General features: G+C 36.9%; 1 protein-coding gene across 4 annotated transcripts; it reads right to left on the reverse strand.

The window, feature by feature from the left end:
- Positions 1-3,538: 3,538 nt before the first annotated feature.
- On the reverse strand, positions 3,539-22,293 carry RSRC2 (arginine and serine rich coiled-coil 2). Of its 4 annotated transcripts, none has more exons than XM_028092441.2 (10): positions 22,157-22,293; positions 18,216-18,372; positions 17,003-17,046; positions 14,341-14,531; positions 13,326-13,529; positions 10,699-10,821; positions 7,986-8,065; positions 6,126-6,355; positions 5,616-5,705; positions 3,539-4,186 (listed from the first exon to the last, which is right to left on the reverse strand). In XM_028092441.2, the coding sequence occupies exons 1-10, from the start codon at positions 22,160-22,162 to the stop codon at positions 4,007-4,009; spliced, it is 1,305 nt and encodes a 434-aa protein (XP_027948242.1). In that variant the 5' UTR covers positions 22,163-22,293; the 3' UTR covers positions 3,539-4,006. The 4 variants fall into 4 exon arrangements, with proteins under 4 accessions (XP_027948242.1, XP_027948241.1, XP_027948245.1 ...); XM_028092440.2 differs by having other exon boundaries at positions 6,126-6,358; XM_028092444.2 differs by lacking the exon at positions 22,157-22,293 and adding an exon at positions 16,115-16,192 and having other exon boundaries at positions 14,341-14,553; positions 18,216-18,258.
- Between the last annotated feature and the right edge of the window lie 96 nt (positions 22,294-22,389).

Genomic DNA, 22,389 nt, shown 5'->3' on the forward strand with positions numbered 1-22,389 from the left:
TAAAGGTTAACATTTGGTTGGCCCACATTTTTAAGGACATTAAAAATAACTACAGTAAAAAGGTAAAGGCATAATGAAGGATACAGAGTGAGAAGAGTCTATGATTGAATCTTGAGACACTCAAAGGGCTGGGACTGAGGACAGCTACAGAAATTGGTGGTGAATGGCCAGAGTGAAAAAATTAGGAATGGGTCCAATAGAAATTGTGTGTGTGCACTGGGCTCCCTGCTCAGCGGGGAGTCGCTTGTCCCTCTCCCACTGCCCTCCTGCTTTCTCATGTGCTCTCTCAAATAAAAAAAAATTTTTTTTAAGATTTTATTTAATTGACAGAGAGACAGCGAGAGAGGGAACACAAGCAGGGGGAGTGGGAGAGGGAGAAGCAGGCCTCTGGCAGAGCAGGGAGCTCGATGCAGGGCTCGATCCCTGGACCCTGGGATCATGACCTGAGCCACCCAGGCGCCCAATAAATAAAATCTTTAAAAATAAATAAGATTTAAATTCAATTAATTAACATATAGTGTATTATTAGTTTCAGAGGTAGAATTTAGTGATTCATCAGTCTTACATAATACCCAATGCTCATTACATCATGTGCCCTCCTAATGGTGTCTGTCTCTTGGTCACAGCTCAGGTCTTTTTTTTTTTTTTAAAGATTTTATTTGAGAGAGAGCACAAGCAGGAAAAGTGGCAGGCAGAGGGAGAAGCAGGCTCCTGGCTGAGCAAGGAGCCCAAGTCTGGGCTCAATCCCAAGACCCTGAGATCATGACCTGAGCTGAAGGCAGCCACTTAACCGAGACACCCAGGCTCTGCATCAGCTCAGGTCTTGATCAAGGTCATGAGTAGTCTATTTAAAAATAAAATATATCCTGGACAGCAACTATGTTGCTTATAAGGATTAACCCCAATATATCCATTATGGAGTACAAGGCTTTGAAACTGAAAGCACAGTAACAGCCAGGAAAAAGGGGGGGGGACAAAATGTTAAGCAGTTAATTAGTTTCCACCACACACCCGCCCCCGCCCCCCCAGGACTCCAAAAATTATTCATGTTTAATTATGCAACTTAAATTTACCTACATGCCTCCCTCTAGGTCTGCACTGTCCAGTCTGGTTGTCTCAGGCTATGTGGGACTGGCTATTGATAAGTCAAAGTTGGGATGTGTTAAAACATACACCCTGGGTCTTAAAAATATGTAAAATCTTTAAAAAATATATTGTATTATTTATTTTTAAAGATTTATTTATTTGACAGAGACAGACACAGCAAGAGAGGGAACACAAGCAGGGTGAGTGGGAGAGGGAGAAGCAGGCTTCCCGCTGAGCAGGGAGCCCGATGTGGGCTTGATCCCAGGACGCTGGGATCATGACCTGAGCAGAAGGCAGATGCTTAACCAACTGAGCCTCAAAATTAACTGATTACCTGTTGAATTATTTTAGATATTGTAAAGTTAGTTTCATTTGTTTAAACTTGGCTATTACAGTGTTTTAAATTACTGCTTTAGATGAGTGCAGGATGGATCATATCACTCATATATGGCCAGCACCTCAAATACTAAGGAAAAACACAGCAAGCAGTTAATGTAGTGCTTTCATTTCCACACTGCCTTTTAGAGATGGAGCCCCATATTGGGCTGCTCCATGCTCCGCGGGAAGCCTGCTTCTCCCTCTCCCACTCCCCCCTGCTTGTGTTCCCTGTCAAATAAATAAAAAATCTTTACAAAAAAATTTTTTTTGGATTTTATTTATTCATTTCAGACAGTGCGTGAGTACCCATGTGAGCAGGGGGTAGGGGCAGAAAAGGGAGAAGCAGATTCCCTGCTGAGCAGGGAGCCTAATGCAGGGCTAGATCCCAAGACCCTGAGGATCATGACCTGAGCAGAAGGCAGACGCTTAACCAACTGAGCCACCCGGGTGCCCCAGCCCATGAAAACTTCTTAAAAGATTTTATTTGAGAGAGACACAGCGAGAGAGGGAACACAAGCAAAAGGAGTGGGAGAGGGAGAAGCAAGCTTTCCGCTGAGCAGGGAACCTGATGCGGGGCTCAATCCATCATGACCTGAGCTGAAGACAGACGCTTAATGACTGAGCCACCCACGCGTCCTGCCCATGAAAATTTCTAATGAAATTAAGATACAGCTAACCTGAAAAATTTGAACCGTGGGGACTCCAGAATGAAAAAAAAAGTGTCATTCCCCCAGAAACTTGACTTTGTCACTGAAGCATGATGAAGAGACATTACTTCATAAAATAATTGGCTCTAGGAAAGCGTAATTTATTTTTTATTTATTTAAAGATTTTATTTGACAGAGAGAGCACAAGCAGAGGGAGAGAGAGGGAGAAGCAGGCTCCCTGCTGAGCAAGGAGCCCGATGTGGGACTCGATCCTAGGGCCCTGGGATCATGACCCGGGCCGAAGGCAGCCACTTAACCGACTGAGCCACCCAGGCGTCCCTAGGAAAGCATAATTTAAACATTTACCAAAATACTTAAAAAAAAAATCTTATAGGGGCGCCTGGGTGGCTCAGTTAAGCATCTGCCTTCAGCTCGGGTCATGATCCAGGGTCCTGGGATCGAGCCCCGCATCGGGATCCCTGCTCTGCTGGAAGCCTGCTTCTCCCTCTCCCACTCCTCCTGCTTGTGTTCCTGCTCTCGCTGTCAAATAAAATCTTAAAAAAAAAAAATCTAATACAACCACACATCATTTATCACAAAACATGTCCAATAAGCAAGTTGGCCAGACTTATGAACTCATTTTAAAAAGAAAAGTGTAACAGGCACCTGGGTTGCTCAGTTGGTTGTCTTCTCTCGGTTTCTGCTAAGGTCATGATCTCGTGTGTTGTGGTAGAACCCCGTGTCAGGCTCTGCACTCAGCAAGGGGTCTGCTTGTAAAGGATTCTCTCCCTCTGTCCCTCCCCCAATTGTCTCTCTCAAAATAAATTTAAAAAATAAAGGTGTTAAGTTTTACCATTAAGTACACTTCCCTTGTATTGTGCTAATACAATGTGGAGTTGTAGGATTTTTCTAGGAAAAGGTGAATCGTGAATTTTGTAGTAATAAAAGCAAATGAATTTTAAGTTCTGTAGTCCCCTCCCTCCACCAAATTTATGCCCTATTTAACGTAGTGACAAAGTGATTTTCTAATATTTTAGTACTTTGTGCTACTGAAGATTTTAAGGATTTAATGAGCAAAGGGCATACCAAGAACTTGTAATAAGGCACTTTATTAAAATAAAAGTGCTTACATCCCTTTAATGTATTAATCTATTTCCTGAATAACATGGAATAATGAATACTGTACACCAAGTCTGTTCCTTACAGTAGTAGGAAAACAGTATTATTATAATAAGTTTGTTTACTCCTCCCAACTCCCTTTTACAGTTTTGCTCACCATGGTATTACCTAGAGCAGTTAACTGTTCTTAAAAAAAAAAAAAAAAGGAATTTCTACCTAGTGTTCTCTAATAGCAATTGCAAAATGCTACAAAAAATTATGAAACAAATTCAAATAAGAATTCCAGGTAACTTAAATTAACACCAGTGTTGAGAAAACCATTTTTATTGTCATCACCACCCAGCGTATTTGTGCTGGATTATGTACCAAATGGCCAGATCTTCTAAAGAACATCTACATAACATTTCTTTCATGTTTCAAGAGATGAAAATAACTGTACAAGGTTAAGTACAAAAGTACACAAGACAGCGGACACGAAATATCCATGTATGAGATTTTATCCCACCTGCAGCTTTTATATATTTGAAAAGTAGAATTCATGAACTAAAAAATATTGTCCTTCTATAGTCCTGTCAAGTTTAATGGAGGTGCGTTTAACCTGATTACAACACTAACACCAGTATCACTGATCTGATATTTACAAAAAATCGTATTTTTCAATAAATTAAAGTCAATGCAACACCCATGCAAGCTAGAATGCTAGCTGTTTGGTGAACAAGGACCTGACATCAGAACCAGAAGTCCATAAAGTCCCAAACATTAAAGTCTGATTTTTTTCAAACTGCATCCATTCCTCGCATTGATGATGTGAAACCCAATCCCATTCCTCTTTGTGTGTGGGTCTGTGATCTTGCCATTTCATACTGAGCATCTAAATTTCTAAATACTTCTTCCTGTTGCTTCAAAGTCTTGTAACTTTCTTCATCAACTGAGCTACATCCAGCTTCATCTTCACTCTAAATTTCAGATAAAAAATATATTATTAAAATAAATGGAAATGAGACTAAGGTGTTCTTCTCAAATGACAGTACCAACAAATCACATTTTTAGGATACGTATTTGCCTTCCATTCATTCATTTAGCACTCATGGAGTGCGAGGCAATGTCTAGGTATTGGGATAAACCAGGATATAAGCAAAATCAACTTCATTTTAGTGGGTATGAGGGAGAAAATGTAGAACATACCATTCAATATGTAAGTAAAATCTAGGAGAAAAGCAGAAAATGGGGATGGTGTGCTTGCTATTTTTATCTTATTATTTTTTAAAAGACTTTGAGAGAGAGAGACTGAGACAGAGCATGAGTGGAGAGGAGAGGGAGAAGCTGGGTCTCCACTGAGCAGGGAGCCCTATGCGGGGCTGGATCCCAGGACCCTGGGATCATGACCTGAGCTGAAGGCAGACACTTAAGCAACTGAGCCACCCAGAATACCCGTGCTTGCTATTTTTAAAAAGGCAAATGAGAGAGGACTAAAAAGTTGACATTTGAGCAGAAACAAAAGAAAGGAATGATGCTGGTAGCTAAGAAAAGAATTAGAGCAGGGAAAGGTAGCAGCAAATGCAAAGGTTGTCTGGCAATGTTCCAAAAAAGCCAGTTTAGTGAAGCTTAGTTTAAGCCAAATATCCCTTCAATGAAAAACCAACTCCCTTAAGTAATCAATAAGTTTGTGAACTTTCTTCCAGACTGTTATATGAAATCTAATATGAAATCTTACATTTCCACTTTATTCAAACAAAACAAAACACACACCAAGAAAAACAAAAAGCCACCAAAAACCCAAAAAACCCTACATCTTTAAAAAAGCTTTCCGGAAACATTAAATATTAAGGTCCGACTCCAAGTACAGTTTTTTTTTTTTTTTAAGATTTGTGAAAGAGAGAGAGAGTGTGCGTGCGCATAAGCACAGGGAGCGGCAGGTAGGGGGAGCAGCAGGTAGGGGGAGCAGCAGGTTCCTCGCTGAGCCTGATGTGGGACTCGATCCCAGGACCTTGGGATCATGACCTGAGCCCAGCAGACACTTAACCAATTGAGCCGCAACCCAGGAGTCCCTACAGTTAGCTTTAAAGGAGCACTTTTTAAAAAGCAAATTCATTAATTCCCATTTACAATTTCATTTTTATTTACTAAGAAAAGTTTATGATGTAGAAAAAGGTTCATTTAAGGTATAAATAAGTTATAACCAACATTAATTTAAATTTAATAATCCGTATAGTCAGCTAATGATGACAACATAATTCTGTGAAATTAATCTGAAGCACAAAACGAAAAACCACCAGAAAGTACCCAGAGTTCATACATTACTGAAATTAACTTTTAGGGTGAGGACCAATGTTAACCTGAAAATGTTAAGTTAATATGAATTTTAATTCAAAGTGTATAACTCACCTTAATACCCATTAATTTCCTGAATTTGACATTTTGGTCCTTGTTTCCAAAATTTAATTTTTCCCATATTTCAGCAGACTGGGATTTGTCCTGTAAAGAAACACTGAACTTTTACAATTCATAAAATTTAGCTACGTAATAAAGTCTAAAAGAAATAACATTACAGCATTGTGCCATGCAGTTTATAATTATTTTCAGTTTATAATTATTTTCAGATTTCTATTATAAAGTAATGAAGCAAAGAAATAGAAGTACTTTATATCATTTATGAAAAAGCCTAAGCCAAGGAGCATCTTCCCCCATTATAAATGTATGGGAATACTGTCTTTCTTTGAATCGCTACTGGTTTTCTTAGATCAATCTTTTTCCAACACTAAATTGTGGTAAATTAAAACAATCAAGTTTATAGAAAAAAATAAACACAAACCAATCTTTTTCAATCCAGATTTGTTTTCCTAAGCAACTGCTAATTAGAAATAAATGACAAAAGAGGAGAATTAAAGAACTTACCCCTTCTTTCTTGCCTTGCCAAAGCATTTTCCTTTTTTTCTCTTGCTCAGCAAATTTCATTGGATTCACAGCTGCTGGGTTATAATAGCTAGGTACAGCTATTCCGGTCTCTGCCAAAGCTTTAGCCTGCAGGGCAGCCATTTGAGCTGCCATAGCTATCTGAGGAGTTACTTGCGTTCCTGATGCCAACAAGGCAGCAACATTGAGCACAGAACCTCCAGTGGCTGCAGCTGCTGAGAGAGAAGCATAGATTTAAAACTAACCAAAACCAACCTCCTGATTTACAGTAGTGCATTTATATGTAAGAACTAACCTAACAAAAAGGCAGAATACTTTTACCAAAATAATGACGTTAGTTTATAAAGCAATTAACATTTTAGGAAAAATTTATTGAAAATATTTATAAATAGACATTTCTGGATGTCATCCCTTATATGTACTAACACTTTACATATCTAAAAATAGTAAGAATTCTACAAATAGTAAAAAGATTTGTGATTTCAAAGAAAATGAATTATGATACTTGTATGTAGCTAAACTTGTAAAAACAAATACTTTTGTATGGTTAAGAGCTTACAAAATGGTTATTTAGACATTCATTTGAAATTCTTAACATTTAAGATATTAAACAAGTATGATGCACATTTAACAAATCCAAAGCCCAAATCCTACAGAAGTTAAATGCCATGCCTGGTATTTCCATTTTAAGTGATTCAGTCAGGAATGGAGTCAATTTTTTGTGAACAGAAAGACTGTTCTGATTACATATTTTTCTGTCATCCCAGAATATAAGCTTAGAAAGTTCTTTTAATTACTAATACTATGGGAATCCAGTTATGAAAGTTTTGTTCTCACGATGTATTAAAAGTAAAATGGTGGGGGTGCCTGGGTGGCTGAGGCGGTTGAGCTTCCAACTCTTGATTTCAGCTCAGGTCATGATCTCAGGGTTGTGAGATCAAGCCCTGCATTGGGCTCCGAGCTGGGAGTGGAACCTACTTAAGATTCTCTCCCTTCCTCTCCCTCTGCCTCACCCTCCATGCCCCCCATCTAAAATAAATAAATGAATACATAAAGGCAATCTGTACAATTTAATATTTTTAAAAAAATTTATTAAGTAATCTACACCCAATCTAATCACAACCCTGAGATTGAGAGTTGCATTGCTCTACCACCTGAGTCTGCCAGACATACACAATTTGTACAATTTTGATTATTTCAAGTACCGATTTACTAGGAATGTCAAAAAAAAAAACACCTTCCAGATTACATCTCATGTAATTCAATAAGCTCTCTGATCACCTTCAATCATCCACAGGCAATGTTTGTGTTAGTCTAATAACTTGATTTCTTACCCCAGTTCAGTCATTATTTTAATAAACTTAATAAAATCATGACTAAAAGACATGTGCAGTGATGGCTAAAGTGTTATATGAATAAGAACAGTGACTGTCAAAATCAGGCCATCAACCAAGTAAGAAATACATATGCACTGGGCGCCTGGGTGGCTCAGTTGGTTAAGCGACTGCCTTCGGCTCAGGTCATGATCCTGGAGTCTCGGGATCGAGTCCTACCACTGGGCTCCCTGCTCAGCAGGGCGTCTGCTTCTCCCTCTGACCCTCCTCCCTCTCATTCTCTCTCACAAATAAGTAAAAAAATCTTAAAAAAAAATACATATGAAGAATTTATGAGGTATGAAAGTGAACATTAAAAATAAAATGTTCACATTTCAGTAATAATAACAGATATACAGTGCACTGACAGGTAGCAAGCATCATGGTGATTTTCTTCCTGCATTTTTCTGAGCTTTTCAGATTTTCTACAAAGAAATGTCATACTACCATAGTAAAGAAAATAAACTACCTGCAGCTATTTCTTGTTGTTTTTGTTTTTCAACCATTTCCTTTTCTCGCTGTTCTTGTAATTTCTTTGCTCTTTCCAACCTGTCAAAGACAATTTTAATAAATTTAAAATAATACTCAATATAAAATCCCTATTTATCTTTGTATTTCTCCACATGTATAGAAACGAAACACTTAACATAGAATTTTAAATTAAGACCAACACAAATTGGTATCTGTATGTGGGGAAAAAAAGCATTCAGTCTTAAGATAGTCACAGTTAAAGAGTATTTCAATAATGATTTTAAACATTTTTAAAATCATGGAATAGCCAAAAAACTGGAATAGCTTTTACACACAGTTCCCACAGAGAATAGTTTTAAAAAATAAAAATTATTCAACCCTTATCAGTGTTGGTTATAGCAGTAAGGATAAAATTACATCTTGCAAATGACATATTGAGAACTGAGTAAGTCTTAGGGTACGTTAAATGCAGTAAACAATGTTTACAGAATTACCTACATGCTTCTTGGGGGAAGCGGATATAGGATAAGGCCAATCGAAACATAACAATTACGACTTTCGTATTTAAACAGACTTTATCATAGCCTTAAATTAATAAAAATTAAAAAGCCAAAAGTAAAAAAGGGGCAAATAAACCCTATTTGCCATTCTCTATAATTTAAATAAAATGGGGGAAAATTATTAGGGAATTAACTTTTAGCAGCTTAAGAAATTTATCATTTGCAATGGAACTAGAAATATGAAACACAAATTCATCCTCAGACAAGAGAGACTGTAGTTCACACTAAATTTACAATAGGCATATATTAAACGTACTGTCATTATCTACTTCTTATACAGCAAATTGTTAATATCATCTTCATGAGTTCCTGAAAGAGAAACCTCTTTTCTTCAAGACTCCTTGATTTCCCAATCGTAAGTTAAAAGCCAACCCCTTCCTCCTCTACTGTGGTATAAAGGGGCAAAGATTAAGGAAAAGGTTTTTTGTTTTGGGGTACTATGGGTAGGAAAATGGCATCGGTTTTAACTGCTGAATTTACATAAAATGAATAAAACAATATAATTTTATTCCCTTTTATTGAGCACACATGCAAGAAAGACACAGTACAGACGATTTTGTCCTTGGGAATAAGCTTCTGATTAGGTGTAACGTTAAAATGTTGGTACACAGATATTAAAACTATTTTCAAAGCAGTTCAAAAATTGTCCTTATTTATGGGGTGCCTGGGTGGCTCAGTTGTTAAGCGTCTGCCTTCGGCTCTGGTCATGATCCCAGGGTCCTGGGATCGAGCCCCGCATCGGGGTCCCTGCTCAGCAGGAAGCCTGCTTCTCCCTCTCTCACTCCCCCTGCTTGTGTTCCTACTCTAATAAACAAATAAAATCTTTAAAAAAAAAAAAAGAAAAAAATTGTCCTTACTTAAAAACAAAAAAGGAACAACAACAAAAGATCTATATACCGTAGTATATTATTAACAAAAGATCTGCCTTCAAATTTCAAAGTAGCCAAGAAGCAATCTGGTATTTCTTAAAAGAGTTATTTCATGTAAACTTGTCATCTGAAAACCACTAAGTAGATTATTTTTTTAAGTTAAAGTTTTAGATGCTAGTAATAGCTTCAACTTCAATAAAAGCCAAAAATTAAAGCGCAATGAACTTATAAAGAATAGACTTTAGGGCTTAAAAAAAAATACTGGTCAGACTTAATAGACCATTCTTAATTACTTCACATATAATAAATTATTTCTTAATTCTGATGATTTTAGTTTCACAAACAAAAGTATGATTCACTACTATTGATGCGTATTTAAAATGGCCATTGCAGGTTGGAATTAACACCATTCACTAAGGTGAATGGAATGAAGAAGGGGCGAGCTCACACCTTTGCTGCTGCTGCTGTTCAGCTGGAGTTTCTGCCAGGCTGGGTTCACAGGGCAGCAACCCATCAGGTTACATTGTGATAACTGTATTTTTGTAATGAAAAAAAAATACAAACTCAATTTCATAAGGAAAAAAACCCCAAAATCAAGAGTATAGTTTTCAGAATATGGGAAAACCTGAAAGCAAGCACTTGGATTTTACTTTACTTCTTGCCTCTCTGTATGAGGCAGTTCTTTCAACAGTTTTGCACATTTCAGCCAGACAGCCCTGTATGTAGTCCCACAATTACCAGAGAACATCTCTGAAAAGCTTACAGAATTAAAACATAAAACAATCTCCCTGTTATCAGCAGTAAAATTGACAAGATCAAACAAATCACCTTGTAATGTTTATTATTTGCCACCTTCAAAATAAGAAACCTGTTGACAGAATTGTTTCAGACTTTGTCTTCTTGAAGAAGAAAAACAAAACGACAATGCAATTTCACAGGCCAAATTTAAGAGTTCCTGAATCAGATTTAAGATTTCTAAAAAAAGTTTCTATTGCAAACCAAACATATTTAGGAGCCTAAATTTGAGAAAAATGAATCAGTTAATCATGAAGGAAAACAGAAACTGTTGCAGACATCGTAGTCTTTCCAGTTGCACAAATGGGTAAATGTTTAAAATGAGAATTAACAAACTACTTAGTACTAGATCAAAATTCGCACAGTATGTATCATGGCTATATTTAACTAGTTGACTTAAACTCTGAAAGCATTCACTTTGTCCACAGAATTGAGTATCTACTTCAAATTGAAAAGGAAAAATGCATCAAATAGAAAATATACCCACCTCCTAGCTAAAGCTTCTTGTGCATCCATTGCTGTGTTTCTGCCTCTGAAGGGAGGTGGACTGGGAGTTCGGCTTAAACTTCTGCTAAATCTTCTAGGTTTTTCAATTCTCTTCTTTCTATCTCTGTAATAAATCATATTTCACATGTTGCAATATTGCAAAGCAGTAATAATTAGTTCATTTTATCAAAATCAATTATATTTACAGAGATTTAACAAAAGTGCAAACAGCAGACAACATATTTCAGACCCTTTCCTTTCCACCTCTGTCCTACAACTTCCACAGGTATGGAAGGTTCCTTGAATATGCTATTTTTCTCTAAGTTCATTTAACGTTCCCTGTTACAGATAGACTATTTAAAATGTTTTCCAATCTTTTGCTATTACACCCAATGTTGCAAAGACTAGCCTTGAACATCAATCATTTTATATTCATGTAGGTCAGTATGTAGGATAAACCCCTAGTAGTGAGATCCATAGTTTAAACGTTCCTAGTATTTTAATCTACAATGAATTTGTAAAGGTCAAAAAAAAAAAAATCCCAAGCACAAAATCAGTAAAAAAGAATGAGGAAAATGAAAGATAAAAAATAAGCACTGAGCAGAATAAAATAGAGTAGCAGTGGTCAAAACTAGAAATGCCATAAAAATAAAAATAAAAAAACTAGAAATACCAGAAATAATGGCCCATATACCCAGATGGAGAATAAAATATTAATGATAATGGTAAAATTATCATTTACCTACATGCACTAAAATCCTAACCGGTAAAGCTCAAATTAGTAAACTACTAAAAGCTAAACTATTAATTAAACTTGGGGCACCTGGGTGGCTCAGTTGTTAAGTGTCTGCCTTCGGCTCAGGTCATGATCCCAGGGTCCTGGGATCGAGCCCCGCATCGGGCTCCCTGCTCCGCGGGAAGCCTGCTTCTCCCTCTCCCACTCCCCCTGCTTGTGTTCCCTCTCTCGCTGTCTCTCTCTGTCAAATAAAATAAAAAAAAAAAACTTAAAAACTGATCAATAGCAGCTGTTTCTGCCCACGGGTCCTGTCCCTGTGCTTTTCAAGATTTTATTTATCTGACAGAGAGCGAGAGAGCACAAGCAGGGGGAGCAGCAGAGGGAGAGGGAGAAGCAGGCTCCCTGCTGAGCAGGAAGCTTGATGTGGAGCTCGATGCCAGGACCCTGGGACCATGACCTGAGCGGAAGGCAGATGCTTAACGACTGAGCCACCCGGGCGCCTCCCCCCTTTTAAAAAGATTTTATTTGACAGAGAGACACAGCCAGAGAGGGAACACAAGCAGGGGGAGTGGGAGAGGGAGAAGCAGGCTTCCCGCGGAGCAGGGAGCCCAATGCGGGGCTCGATCCCAGGACCCTGGGATCATGACCTGAGCAGAGAGCAGACGCTTAATGACTGAGCCACCCGGGGGCCCTAGCTGTCCCTGTGCTTTAATAAAACCACCATTTTGGGGGCACCTGGGTGGCTCAATTAGTTAAGCATCTGCCTTCGGGTCAGGACATGATCCCAGGGTCCTGGGATAGAGCCCCTTGCTCAGCAAGGAGTCTGCTCTCTTTCTCCCCTATCTCCTGTGCAGGGCACACACTCTTTTTTTTTTTTTTTTTTTAATTTTATTTATTTATTTGACAGAGAGAGACAAGCGGGGGAGTGGGAGAGGGAGAAGCGGGCTTCCCGCCCAGCAGCGAGCCAGATGCGGGACTCGATCCCAGGACCCTGGGATCGTGACCTGAGCCGAAGGCAGACGCTTAACGACTGAGCCACCCAGGCGCCCGCGCACACACTCTCTTACTCAAATACATGAAAATCTAAAAAACAACCCATTTGCACCCAAAACCCCAAACAAAAAACCTGATAAACAAGAGATAAGTCAATTAACTGTAATAAACACAGTCTATTTTTATCTGTATTTCAGTCTTTATAGATTAACTTGAGCAACAAATTAACAAAAGTCTTCCATTATTTAATATCAGTATCTGTGCATACGTACTATTAATAATTGAAGTACAGACTAAATATATTGATTATTGAAAATTTTTCTCTTCTGCTCTTTATTGTACTTCCTGTCTCAACAAATTAAAGCCTCCTCTCAATCAAGATAGGTTTGAATTAAGCTCATCTTTCTGAATACCTGAAACAGCATATACAGTATGGTGGGTTAAGCACATATATTGACTTTGCATTCAGGCATACTTGGGACTTGGTCCTGACAGTCCCATTTAATAACTGATTTGAGGCTTCTTAGGCAAGTTACTTAAGCTCTCTAAGCCCTATGGTCTTAACTCACAAAACAGTTGTTTTGAGAATTAAATGAGCTAGTACATGGAAAGAGCTGTGACATAACACACAGCACATGTTAGGCATGCAGTAAGTGTAAACTACTGATTATACACAACATAATTCAACATCCAAAACAACTGAAGTAATTTTAATAGCGACTATTTCGACCTGCGCTTCACAGAAGATCTGATTAAATGAGTATCTGTAAGAATGCTAAAATATTTTATAACTCATAAATAAAATTCTGACCCACAATTCTGATATTCTCAGATTGAGGGAAGATAAACAGACCCTGTGAGGGAGCCAATGGATTTTATTCAAAATGATGAATACTTACCGACTTCTACTCCTTGTTCTACTTCTGCTTCTACTCCTATGCCTGTGTCTTGATCTTGAGCGGGAACGAGATCGGATCCGACGTTTTCTTTCCCTGCTTCTGGATCGTGACTTCTTCCTCTCTCTGCTTCTGGATCTTGACTTCTTCCGCTCCCTACTCCTGGATCGCGACTTCTTCCGCTCTCTGCTTCTACTACGATGACGCCTGAAATTAACACACACAAATGTGTAATTATTTAAAACTGCGTCTTTTAAAGTTACAGATATTATGAATTATCTGCAGTATGTGCTGTCAAGCCAGGCAATAAACTATTCTGTATTGTGTATAGAAAGGCTAATTGAGGCTTCCAATGGAAGAAGTTAAAACAACTGATGTCTCAGAGGGAACACAATAAAGCTACATGTTAAAAATGCAATGCATCCTAACCCAACTTAAGATTCTGTTTAATAGTTTGAAACCTATTACTGCCTTATCGAAGTATTTATGCAACTTAAAAGATGACAAGTTATCCTACTAACAAAAAATTTTGACCCAATCTGATACACCATTTATGTATTCCCACAGAAAATTCCAAACATACATTAAACACCGGCTTCTTTTTACAAAAGTCCCAGAAGTTTTCAATACCACAAAGGAAAATCTAAATTAGAGTTTAGGAGCAAACAAATCCTACACTGACAATGTAAAAGGATTGTCATATTGACTTAAACTAAGTCAGCTATGTATTTTTCTTCACTGCCAAGTGACAGGTAAATCATGAAATAAAAAAAATACTAATTGAATGTTAATCATAATCATCCTTTATCCCCTAGTCTTGAACATCTTTTTTGCCTTTATCAGCAAACAGTGCCCCAAAGACTTCAGCTACTACCAGACATTTGTTGGCAAAGGAATAGGTACGCTAGCAAAAAATATTTTCTAATTAAGATTGTTTGGGTACTGCTGGGTTCATGAAAAGCTTTACATAATATAGCTCTTTACATGGCATTAACTCATAAATAGCAGAACTACTTACCTTTCACGAGACCTAGATCTTGAGTGACTTCTGCCTCTTGATGACTTTCTTTCTTTGCGTTTATGTCTGTCCTCTCCATTTTCAGATGAATTTAGTCGCTCTCTTCCTTTATCAGAAGAATGTTCTTTGTCATTATGTTCCTCAGACTTATGTTTCTTGGATGATTTATCTTTGGATTCATGTCTTCTTGCCTGTTTTAAGAAGAAGTTGGTTCTTTCAGGAAAATAGTGCAACAAAGAGAGTTAGTATGGGTATCAGTAGACAAAAATGTTGTGATGCAACATTAGTAACCTTAGGAGTGTGTGGCAAATAAAAAAAATGATCTAGTTTCACATCACCCAATGTTGCAGATGAATATTACTAATCTTGTCTTTATAAATCCCCCAAATGCAGTTTCCTCCCCATATTAATTAAAACAATGATTTTCAATGTTGAAATAATATTGAAAAAACCATTATTATCAGAAAAAAAGAGGAATCCCTGATGTTTCTTTTATCTAAAGGAGTAAGGGAAGTACACATGTATCAAAACTTTCAAAAACTTCCAACAGACCTTTTAGAGAAACAGATCACGTATACATATACACATCAACTTCTATAACCAGAGTACATATTATTTTAGGTTTAAAAACTTAACAAGTGAAGATGATCAGGACACAAAGAAATGCACCAGAAAACGCATTTCAATTAGGTTGCTAAATAAGATTAATCTAAGTATTAGTATTTTCTGCAATTTTAAATTACTTTACGCAGAGCTGAAGTGTCCTTTTTATAACTATACTGCCACATCCTCTCTAAAAGACGGTTCTTGATCTTTCTCCCAATGTCTAAACTGTGAGAGGCAATCACTTTTCATCTTGCAATATCCCAACGGGCAGACGTTCTATTACATTTCATGTACCTAGGGTAGAAAATGGCAACCGTATCTGTTTTAATTTTTATGAAATCAAACTAGGCACAACATAATTAATCCCTATACCATTATACAATACATACTTCCCCCATACTCTGAAAGATAAAAAACAAGGTTTCTGCTTTCACAACATATGCAGAGACTGAGCTAAAATTAATTGCATGATCAAGTCTCCATCCTACTCTCACATACCAAATTAGGAAGTGATAAACATTAGATCTCCTCACATTAAGTTGTCAAATACATCTTTTAGCTAAGGCTTAAAAACCTGGACATCTCAGAATCACAATTTCAAAGCTGGAAGGAAACTCAGATCCTCTAAACTTCCCTTACTTTAAGTACAACTAAACGAAGATCTAAAGTCACAAAGCTACATGGTAGCAGCTGAACCCAGACCCCAAGTTGTTCTTACGCCCAGGCCTCTGCTTTTCTACCACAACAGAACACTTAATTCATGTTTCCCAAAAGGCCATTGCATTTTTCTTTCCACTCAAGATTAACTTTGCTTAAAAACAGAAACTTGGCCAAACATTTTGGAACATGCATGATATATCTGAAAAGAATCATAGTATGTTATTTAATATTTTGCAGAAAAATAAGAGACCTGGAGACACAGCTAAATTTTAGTTTCATTGCCAGTTCTCTGTAAGATGAGCTTATAAAAGTATTTCCTTGATTTTGCCATATAGTGGCAAACTGGAAAAGCTTTAAGTGGTTCAACTTCCAAAAGTTTTAGAGTTTATTTCAAACCAGTTTTCCAAACATAACATTACTATTAATTAAAAAAAAAAAAGACATTAAAACCCTTAACTGATTTAAGATATACTTAAGGGAAATAGGAGTTTGAATGACTAATAGTTACCTTATCATGAAGTAGGCTTATTATTTTGCTATCTGAGTCTGCAGCGTCTTCAGTTCAGTCTCTTCGCGCATTAGCACGCTGAGTATGATTTATTATAGAAATGTTATCATGTGAGCTAAACAAAATAGTCATTTTCACAAAAACTCTCCTAAATTAAAAATTTAACAGAGCTTCCATTAGGGGAAGAGGTGAAGTCCCTGCCCACATTTTTTTAGGAGTCCCTTGCCCAGCCCCCACAAGACTCTTCTCCTCCCTTTTTGGCTCCTACTTCTGTTCTTCCTTGTTGGCTCATTCCTTGTCTTCTCAGGTGGGCGAGCAAGTTAACGCCTGCTTTTCTTTCACACAGTTGCTTTCTTTTTCCTCAAGTTTTGCTGTCACCGCCACCTTTCCAGCTGTCCCTCACAGACACTTTTATTTCCAAATTCAATACTATTCTTAGGGAAACTGAGCTGGTTTGCTAATGAGAAGAGGACTCTCGTTATCTTCCATAAAGAAAAAGTCCAGATATCTACGATATTGCTACTTAAAGATGATTGCTATATGAAAATCCTGAGCAGTTGTCAGGTATAAGGAGACTCGGGACCTCAGATTAATGGAAGCTCTGTGTGACAGGCCTAAAAAAACCAATTATAATCTTCATATGAAATTTTTATTGTGAATATTTTCACAACATAACAAAATTAATAGTTTTTGAATGAACTTTTCATATAAACAACTATCTTCTTGAAAAATGATGAATCCATATCATGCTTATTTTATAACCCAATTAACCTTTTAAATTTCAAGTTTTGGTACTTACCTTGACAATATCATATATTCACACAAACATTTCTACCAGATACTTTACAAGAATTTTAAAGTGCCTATTCACTACAAAGTGTTAATTACCTCTTTGCTTCTGCTCCGGCTCCTGTGTTTTCTTCCTTCATTATCTGTAAATACATACAAAAATTCACCATAAACAAGATACAGAAACATTTTAAACACAAATCCCAATACTCAAATAAAAGACAATTTCCAATCCATTTTACTAAATTAAAATTCTACTTACTATCTTCTAAAGACTCTTTTTTTGGCAGGGTGGGATTATTCTACTTAATACCACTGCATATATTTGAAACAAATCAAGCAATCTGAAAACCAGAATGTAACTGAGTGTAAGCAAAACAAACAAAAAACCCCAAAAAATCCTCCATGACAAATCAAAAACATACTTTCAGTTTGTCACAGATTAATTCACAAAACATTGTGTCTAGCCCATTTTGCTTTGCACTGCATAAAAAATTTATAAAGGGGCTTATTAGAGGTAAATAAGAACAAAACAAGAATGCATGGAATAAACAGTTTGAACTGTATTTAGCATAAGTAGTCAACAGGGTGCTATAGTTTGGAAATTTCTATTCAAAAGTGATTTTATACTGTACAGTTTCAAATACATAAAATTAAATTTTAACTACTTTATAGATAATTATCTGTAGGCATAAAGCATAAATAACTGGAGCCCAGGTCTTAAAAAAAAAAAAAACAAAAAAAACTTTTAACTCATTAGTATTCTACTTCTCACTTAACCTCTTCATTAAATCGCAATAGTAATTTAAAAAGTATACAGCAAAACATCCTACTTTCTATACCACATTAGTTCTTTTTCAAGTAAACCAGTAAGAAATCTCAAAACGCCAAAACCTCTCGCTTCAGAAATATTTTAACATTAAGTTAAATGAAAAACAAGGTTAAAAATGGGTCTTGTAACTTACATCAAAAAGCACGTTAAGTAAGCTCAGAATAATATACCACTGCCCAGACACAGCTTTCAAAATATTTTACCAATGTTGAAAGACTGAAATTTAAACATCTCAGGGTTAACAAATAATTACTGTGACACAAACTTAAACATATATTTTGGCCTTTGGCCAAGTCCTAAAATTTCTGCATGAGGACATTTTTCTCATAACTGAAAAAATCTCCAGAAAATTACCAATGTACTTTCATTACTCATTTCTCAACTGGGAAGAACACGTATTAATTATATCAAAAACTAAATCTATGTCTTATACACACATCTACACGGATAGTGATGATTACAGTTTCCAACAATTCATACCTGACTTTCGTTTTCTTTCTCTTGACCTTGATCGTGATCTTGAATAATGATGTTTTGAGGCTCTAGGAGAAATAGATACATCTGACTGCTCTTTTTTCTTATCTCTATCTGGGGATGTCTTTTCTGGGGCTAGTCCATCTCGCTCTGTATCACTAGCCTAAAAGTTTAAAGAGAAATGATTATTAAATTCTTAATTACATTTAAAATGTTTCTAATTTCTTAAAAGAGAAGGAGGAAAGAGAATCATCCTGGAATTTTACAAAATTAAAAAAAAAAAATCAATAAATGAGAATGGCCAATTTCTAAGTAGCTAATTATTTGTACCCGATAAATAAGCCCAAATAAATTGAAATGAGACTAACTCAGTAACAAAGAGACATATGTAATTAGGCTGATGTCTTTAATTTTTAAAAATCATTATTTTAATAACTTTCAAAACAATGGGGGAAGGGGAAGAGTAGGAATTTCAAGTATCTCCAATAAACATTCAAGCAGAGAAAATGCTGTCCATTTTAGATTTGCGAAGTCATTTACCTGACTTTACCAATACTTTTATTTTAAATTAGCATACATTAAAAAGCCATTTAAAATGAATAAAATTTAAAGAGACTTAAGTCTGTAAAATCTAAGAACAGCACAGAATGCTTCTAGATTATAAAAGAATAAGCAAAATTAACTTACCTATCTGAGAACCCAATCTTAATTTCATTAACCCTCTTTAATGAAAACAGCCCCTTGGCACAGTGCTGCTGCAAAATATGGTCTGCCTCTCCTCACATATGCTCGGGGCTATGGAAACATTAAGTCGTTTCTGCTTTAAAGCATTTTATAAATTTTGACAATGCAAATTTTGTAAAAAATAATCAAATATACACACTCTTTCCCAAAAGTCCTGATTTACTTAAAAGGAGGTTCCTTCATCTAAGTATCAGTTGTTTTCCCATTTACTTGCTCATAACTGAGTACTCAGCACAGCAATCAATCAACAATTGAAGAAATGAATTCCTGTTATTAGTTTTCAATTAAAAAAGAGAAGTATTTCTGTGGCTCTGTGGAACGGTGTGGTCCAAATTACAAACAAGAGTATCACACAAAGAAAGACACTGATTTAAATGAATCACAGAAAAAAGCTTTGAGAAGCTAAAACTTGAATGTTTCCAAGTCAGATTTTGATAAAAGGTAGGGGAAACAGTTTCAGTAGTATGTGGAAGGCAGACTACTTGGCCCCCGACCTAAGAAAGGTTTTCACATTTTTGAAAGGATTATTAAACAAGGAATGGGACAGAGACTATATGTGATCCACAATGCCTAAAATATTTATTACCATGCTGTTTACCAAAAATTCTGGATTGGATAAATACGGATTTTCAGGAGAAATAATATGACAACAAACTCCTTAAGAAAATCACTGCAGAAAACAAATGCCAAGGGAACTAAATAGGGAGTAATTTAACAAATTAAGTGTGAAGAGATTACATTACTTCAGCAACTATTTACTGAGAGTCACAAATGTGCAAAACTCAATGCTAGACTCAAAAACTGATTATAGAAGAGATTTACACACTTACCTAGGATGAAAGACATAAATGTTAAACCTCTAACAATGCTAAAAAAATAAAACAACCAAGCACAAAGGAAGCAACTAATTACTGGAGAGACTCTCTTGTGACCACACATTCCTTCTCCAGTTTTCTATGTATGGGTGATTTCTGGAATCATAAAATTTTTGTGATGAAAGTTTTCATCACAGAAACAAGTTCAACTTTTTGATCTTACAAAGGAGATCCAGCAACATTACCTGCCTCTCCCAAGATGGTACTCTAGCTCTCTGCTGTCTACTATCAACTAAACGATGCTGTATCACACACAATTAAGGATAATTAAGATTTTCACAACACTGGTCATTTTCTTTTAATTCTTGTTCTCATCATTATCATTATTATGAACTACTTCACATGTCTGTGATGTTGTGAAGTGCTGGTAGAGCTTACATTTGGTAAAATAAAATTACAAAAACTTAAGCACTGCTATCACTTCTCGCAGTGCATGCGACTTCTCTGCCAAAACGAGCATTCCCGAACCACTGGCACATCTCATTCACTTTTCCATAGATCATGATGAGAACTGAAAACAACCTTCCATGGAAAAAGCATCTGGACCAGGCAGTACAAGTTTTCAGTCAATGGTTTATTTACATGCTTAACATCACAGAAGCCTGGCATTAGGGAAGTTAAATGCCCTTTGCTTAAAGGCAGGCACCCTGCGATACAAGATAATAACTTACACCAAACAGCCATTTTCACCTGTAAAATATACCATAGGAAAAAAAAGCATCCTATCACTAAACAGACTACGAATGATAGGTGGTCACTTCTCCCATACAAAACTTTTATTCCCATAAGGCTATTTTATTGTGGTATAATGAAAAGTATCCAAAAAATCAATTGAATAAAATTTCTCTGAAAATTTCTAAGCTTTATTTCGATTTATCAGGGATGTACATACTACTAACTCTTAAATGCTAACTGCAAAACTGTCTTCTACTCCAGCACCTGCTTTTTTAGGCCACCACTGTTAACATTTACATCTTGTTTAAAACCCTAATAATTCTCAAGACATAGTACACACATCTTTTTCCAGTGCAAAGAAGGTACACTGGATTTAGTACTAGGCCACTTCTCCAGGGGACTGTGTCTTTTTACTGAAGGAGGTATTGAAGGACCAAATGTTTGAACTGACTTCATTTTTTAAAAATATTTGAGCCCAAGTAAAATGTTATTCTTTAAAGTACATTAAAAGGCCCAAAACACCATTTAAACAAAGGAAAACATTACATCGATTAGTTGCCAAATAGCCTTCCAACTGTTTGAAACCTTATACAAAATCAGTTCTCAATTCAATCAGGTATCGGGGGAGGGGAGTGCAGAAACCATCCTAATTCGATACCCCAATTTTTAGCAAGGGCAAACTACAAATTTTTCGGTATATTTGTAGTCTTATTTTTGAAGGTTAAGTAAATAGAACTTTCTAGTCAGTGGAAAGGAATACAAGATGCTTGAATTTCTCTTTTAACACGGTTAAGAAAAATGAAGTAATCACAAAATGTGATCCACCAGAATTGGGCATCTTATACCCAGAGCAGGCTTCTTAAAGAACTATAGTTCTTATTTAAAATTAAATGGGTCAACGAAGGGTTCTTAAATAAAAAAAAAAAAAACGCCGAGAAGGCTTTATTTCAATGCTTCTCAAAGACTTCAAAAACGATTACATCACGAGCCGCTTCGGAAACGGAACGATAATCGGAATTCGTAGTTCCAAAACCTTCTCGTAATTAAGTCGATTTTTTTACTCCCTTTGAGCAAGCAACACCTTCTTCAGCTCCGTACTAACGATTAAAGTAAGGTTTTCACAGACAAAACACTAACTAAAATTATGCAACCAGAATTTTACTGAGCGTAAGCAAAAACAAAACAAAGCAAAAAAACGTTACGATTCTCTTCTCCCATTCTACCCCTTACAGACAACGCCTTTCTGACCCAACACTTTTCAAGGCCCCCATCCCTTTTTTCTCTTCCCCAGCCCTACCCCAACGCAAACATAAATTCCCAAGCCCTAATGAAACTCAATATAAACGACTAGTAAGAATGAGTAAGCTAAACTGGAAGCCGGTCTGTGGGCCGAACGGAATACGGGACTAGGAAAAAGATGAGGAAAGTTCTGGAAAAAAAAAAAAAGACACTCCCTGCGGCTCCCCACCCCCACCGACACCGCCTCATTTCCCCCTCCCTAAAGCAGGCAGCCATGATGGCGGGCGCAGAAGAAGGCCGCGGCGCCATTTTGTCCACACACACGCGCGGACAACAGCTCTGAGAGCCGTTCACCCACTCTTTGGAGAGTAGCAGAAAAATATCCCTGGTTTTAAACTCAGAGTCGGCACCTACCGCCATAGTCCACAGTCCTAGCCGCTAGGGCGGCGCCTCCACTTGCCGCTCTCAACAGTACCGGCCGCCCCGACGCTTCGCCACAGACTAAATCGCTCGCGCGAGAGACCCGGATGGCACAAAGGGGATGAGGCCCGGCGCGTCGCACGGCTTGCTGGGAGAAAAAAAGGTGGTGATAAGAGTCTCTATAGCAACGCGATTCGAGGAGGTGATTGGTTGTTCTTTTGAAGGGG

The sequence above is a fragment of the Eumetopias jubatus genome, unplaced genomic scaffold (assembly GCF_037043125.1).
Source record: "Eumetopias jubatus isolate StellerSeaLion01/CBP00866 unplaced genomic scaffold, mEumJub1_p1.0 scaffold_16, whole genome shotgun sequence".
NCBI lineage: Eukaryota > Metazoa > Chordata > Mammalia > Carnivora > Otariidae > Eumetopias > Eumetopias jubatus.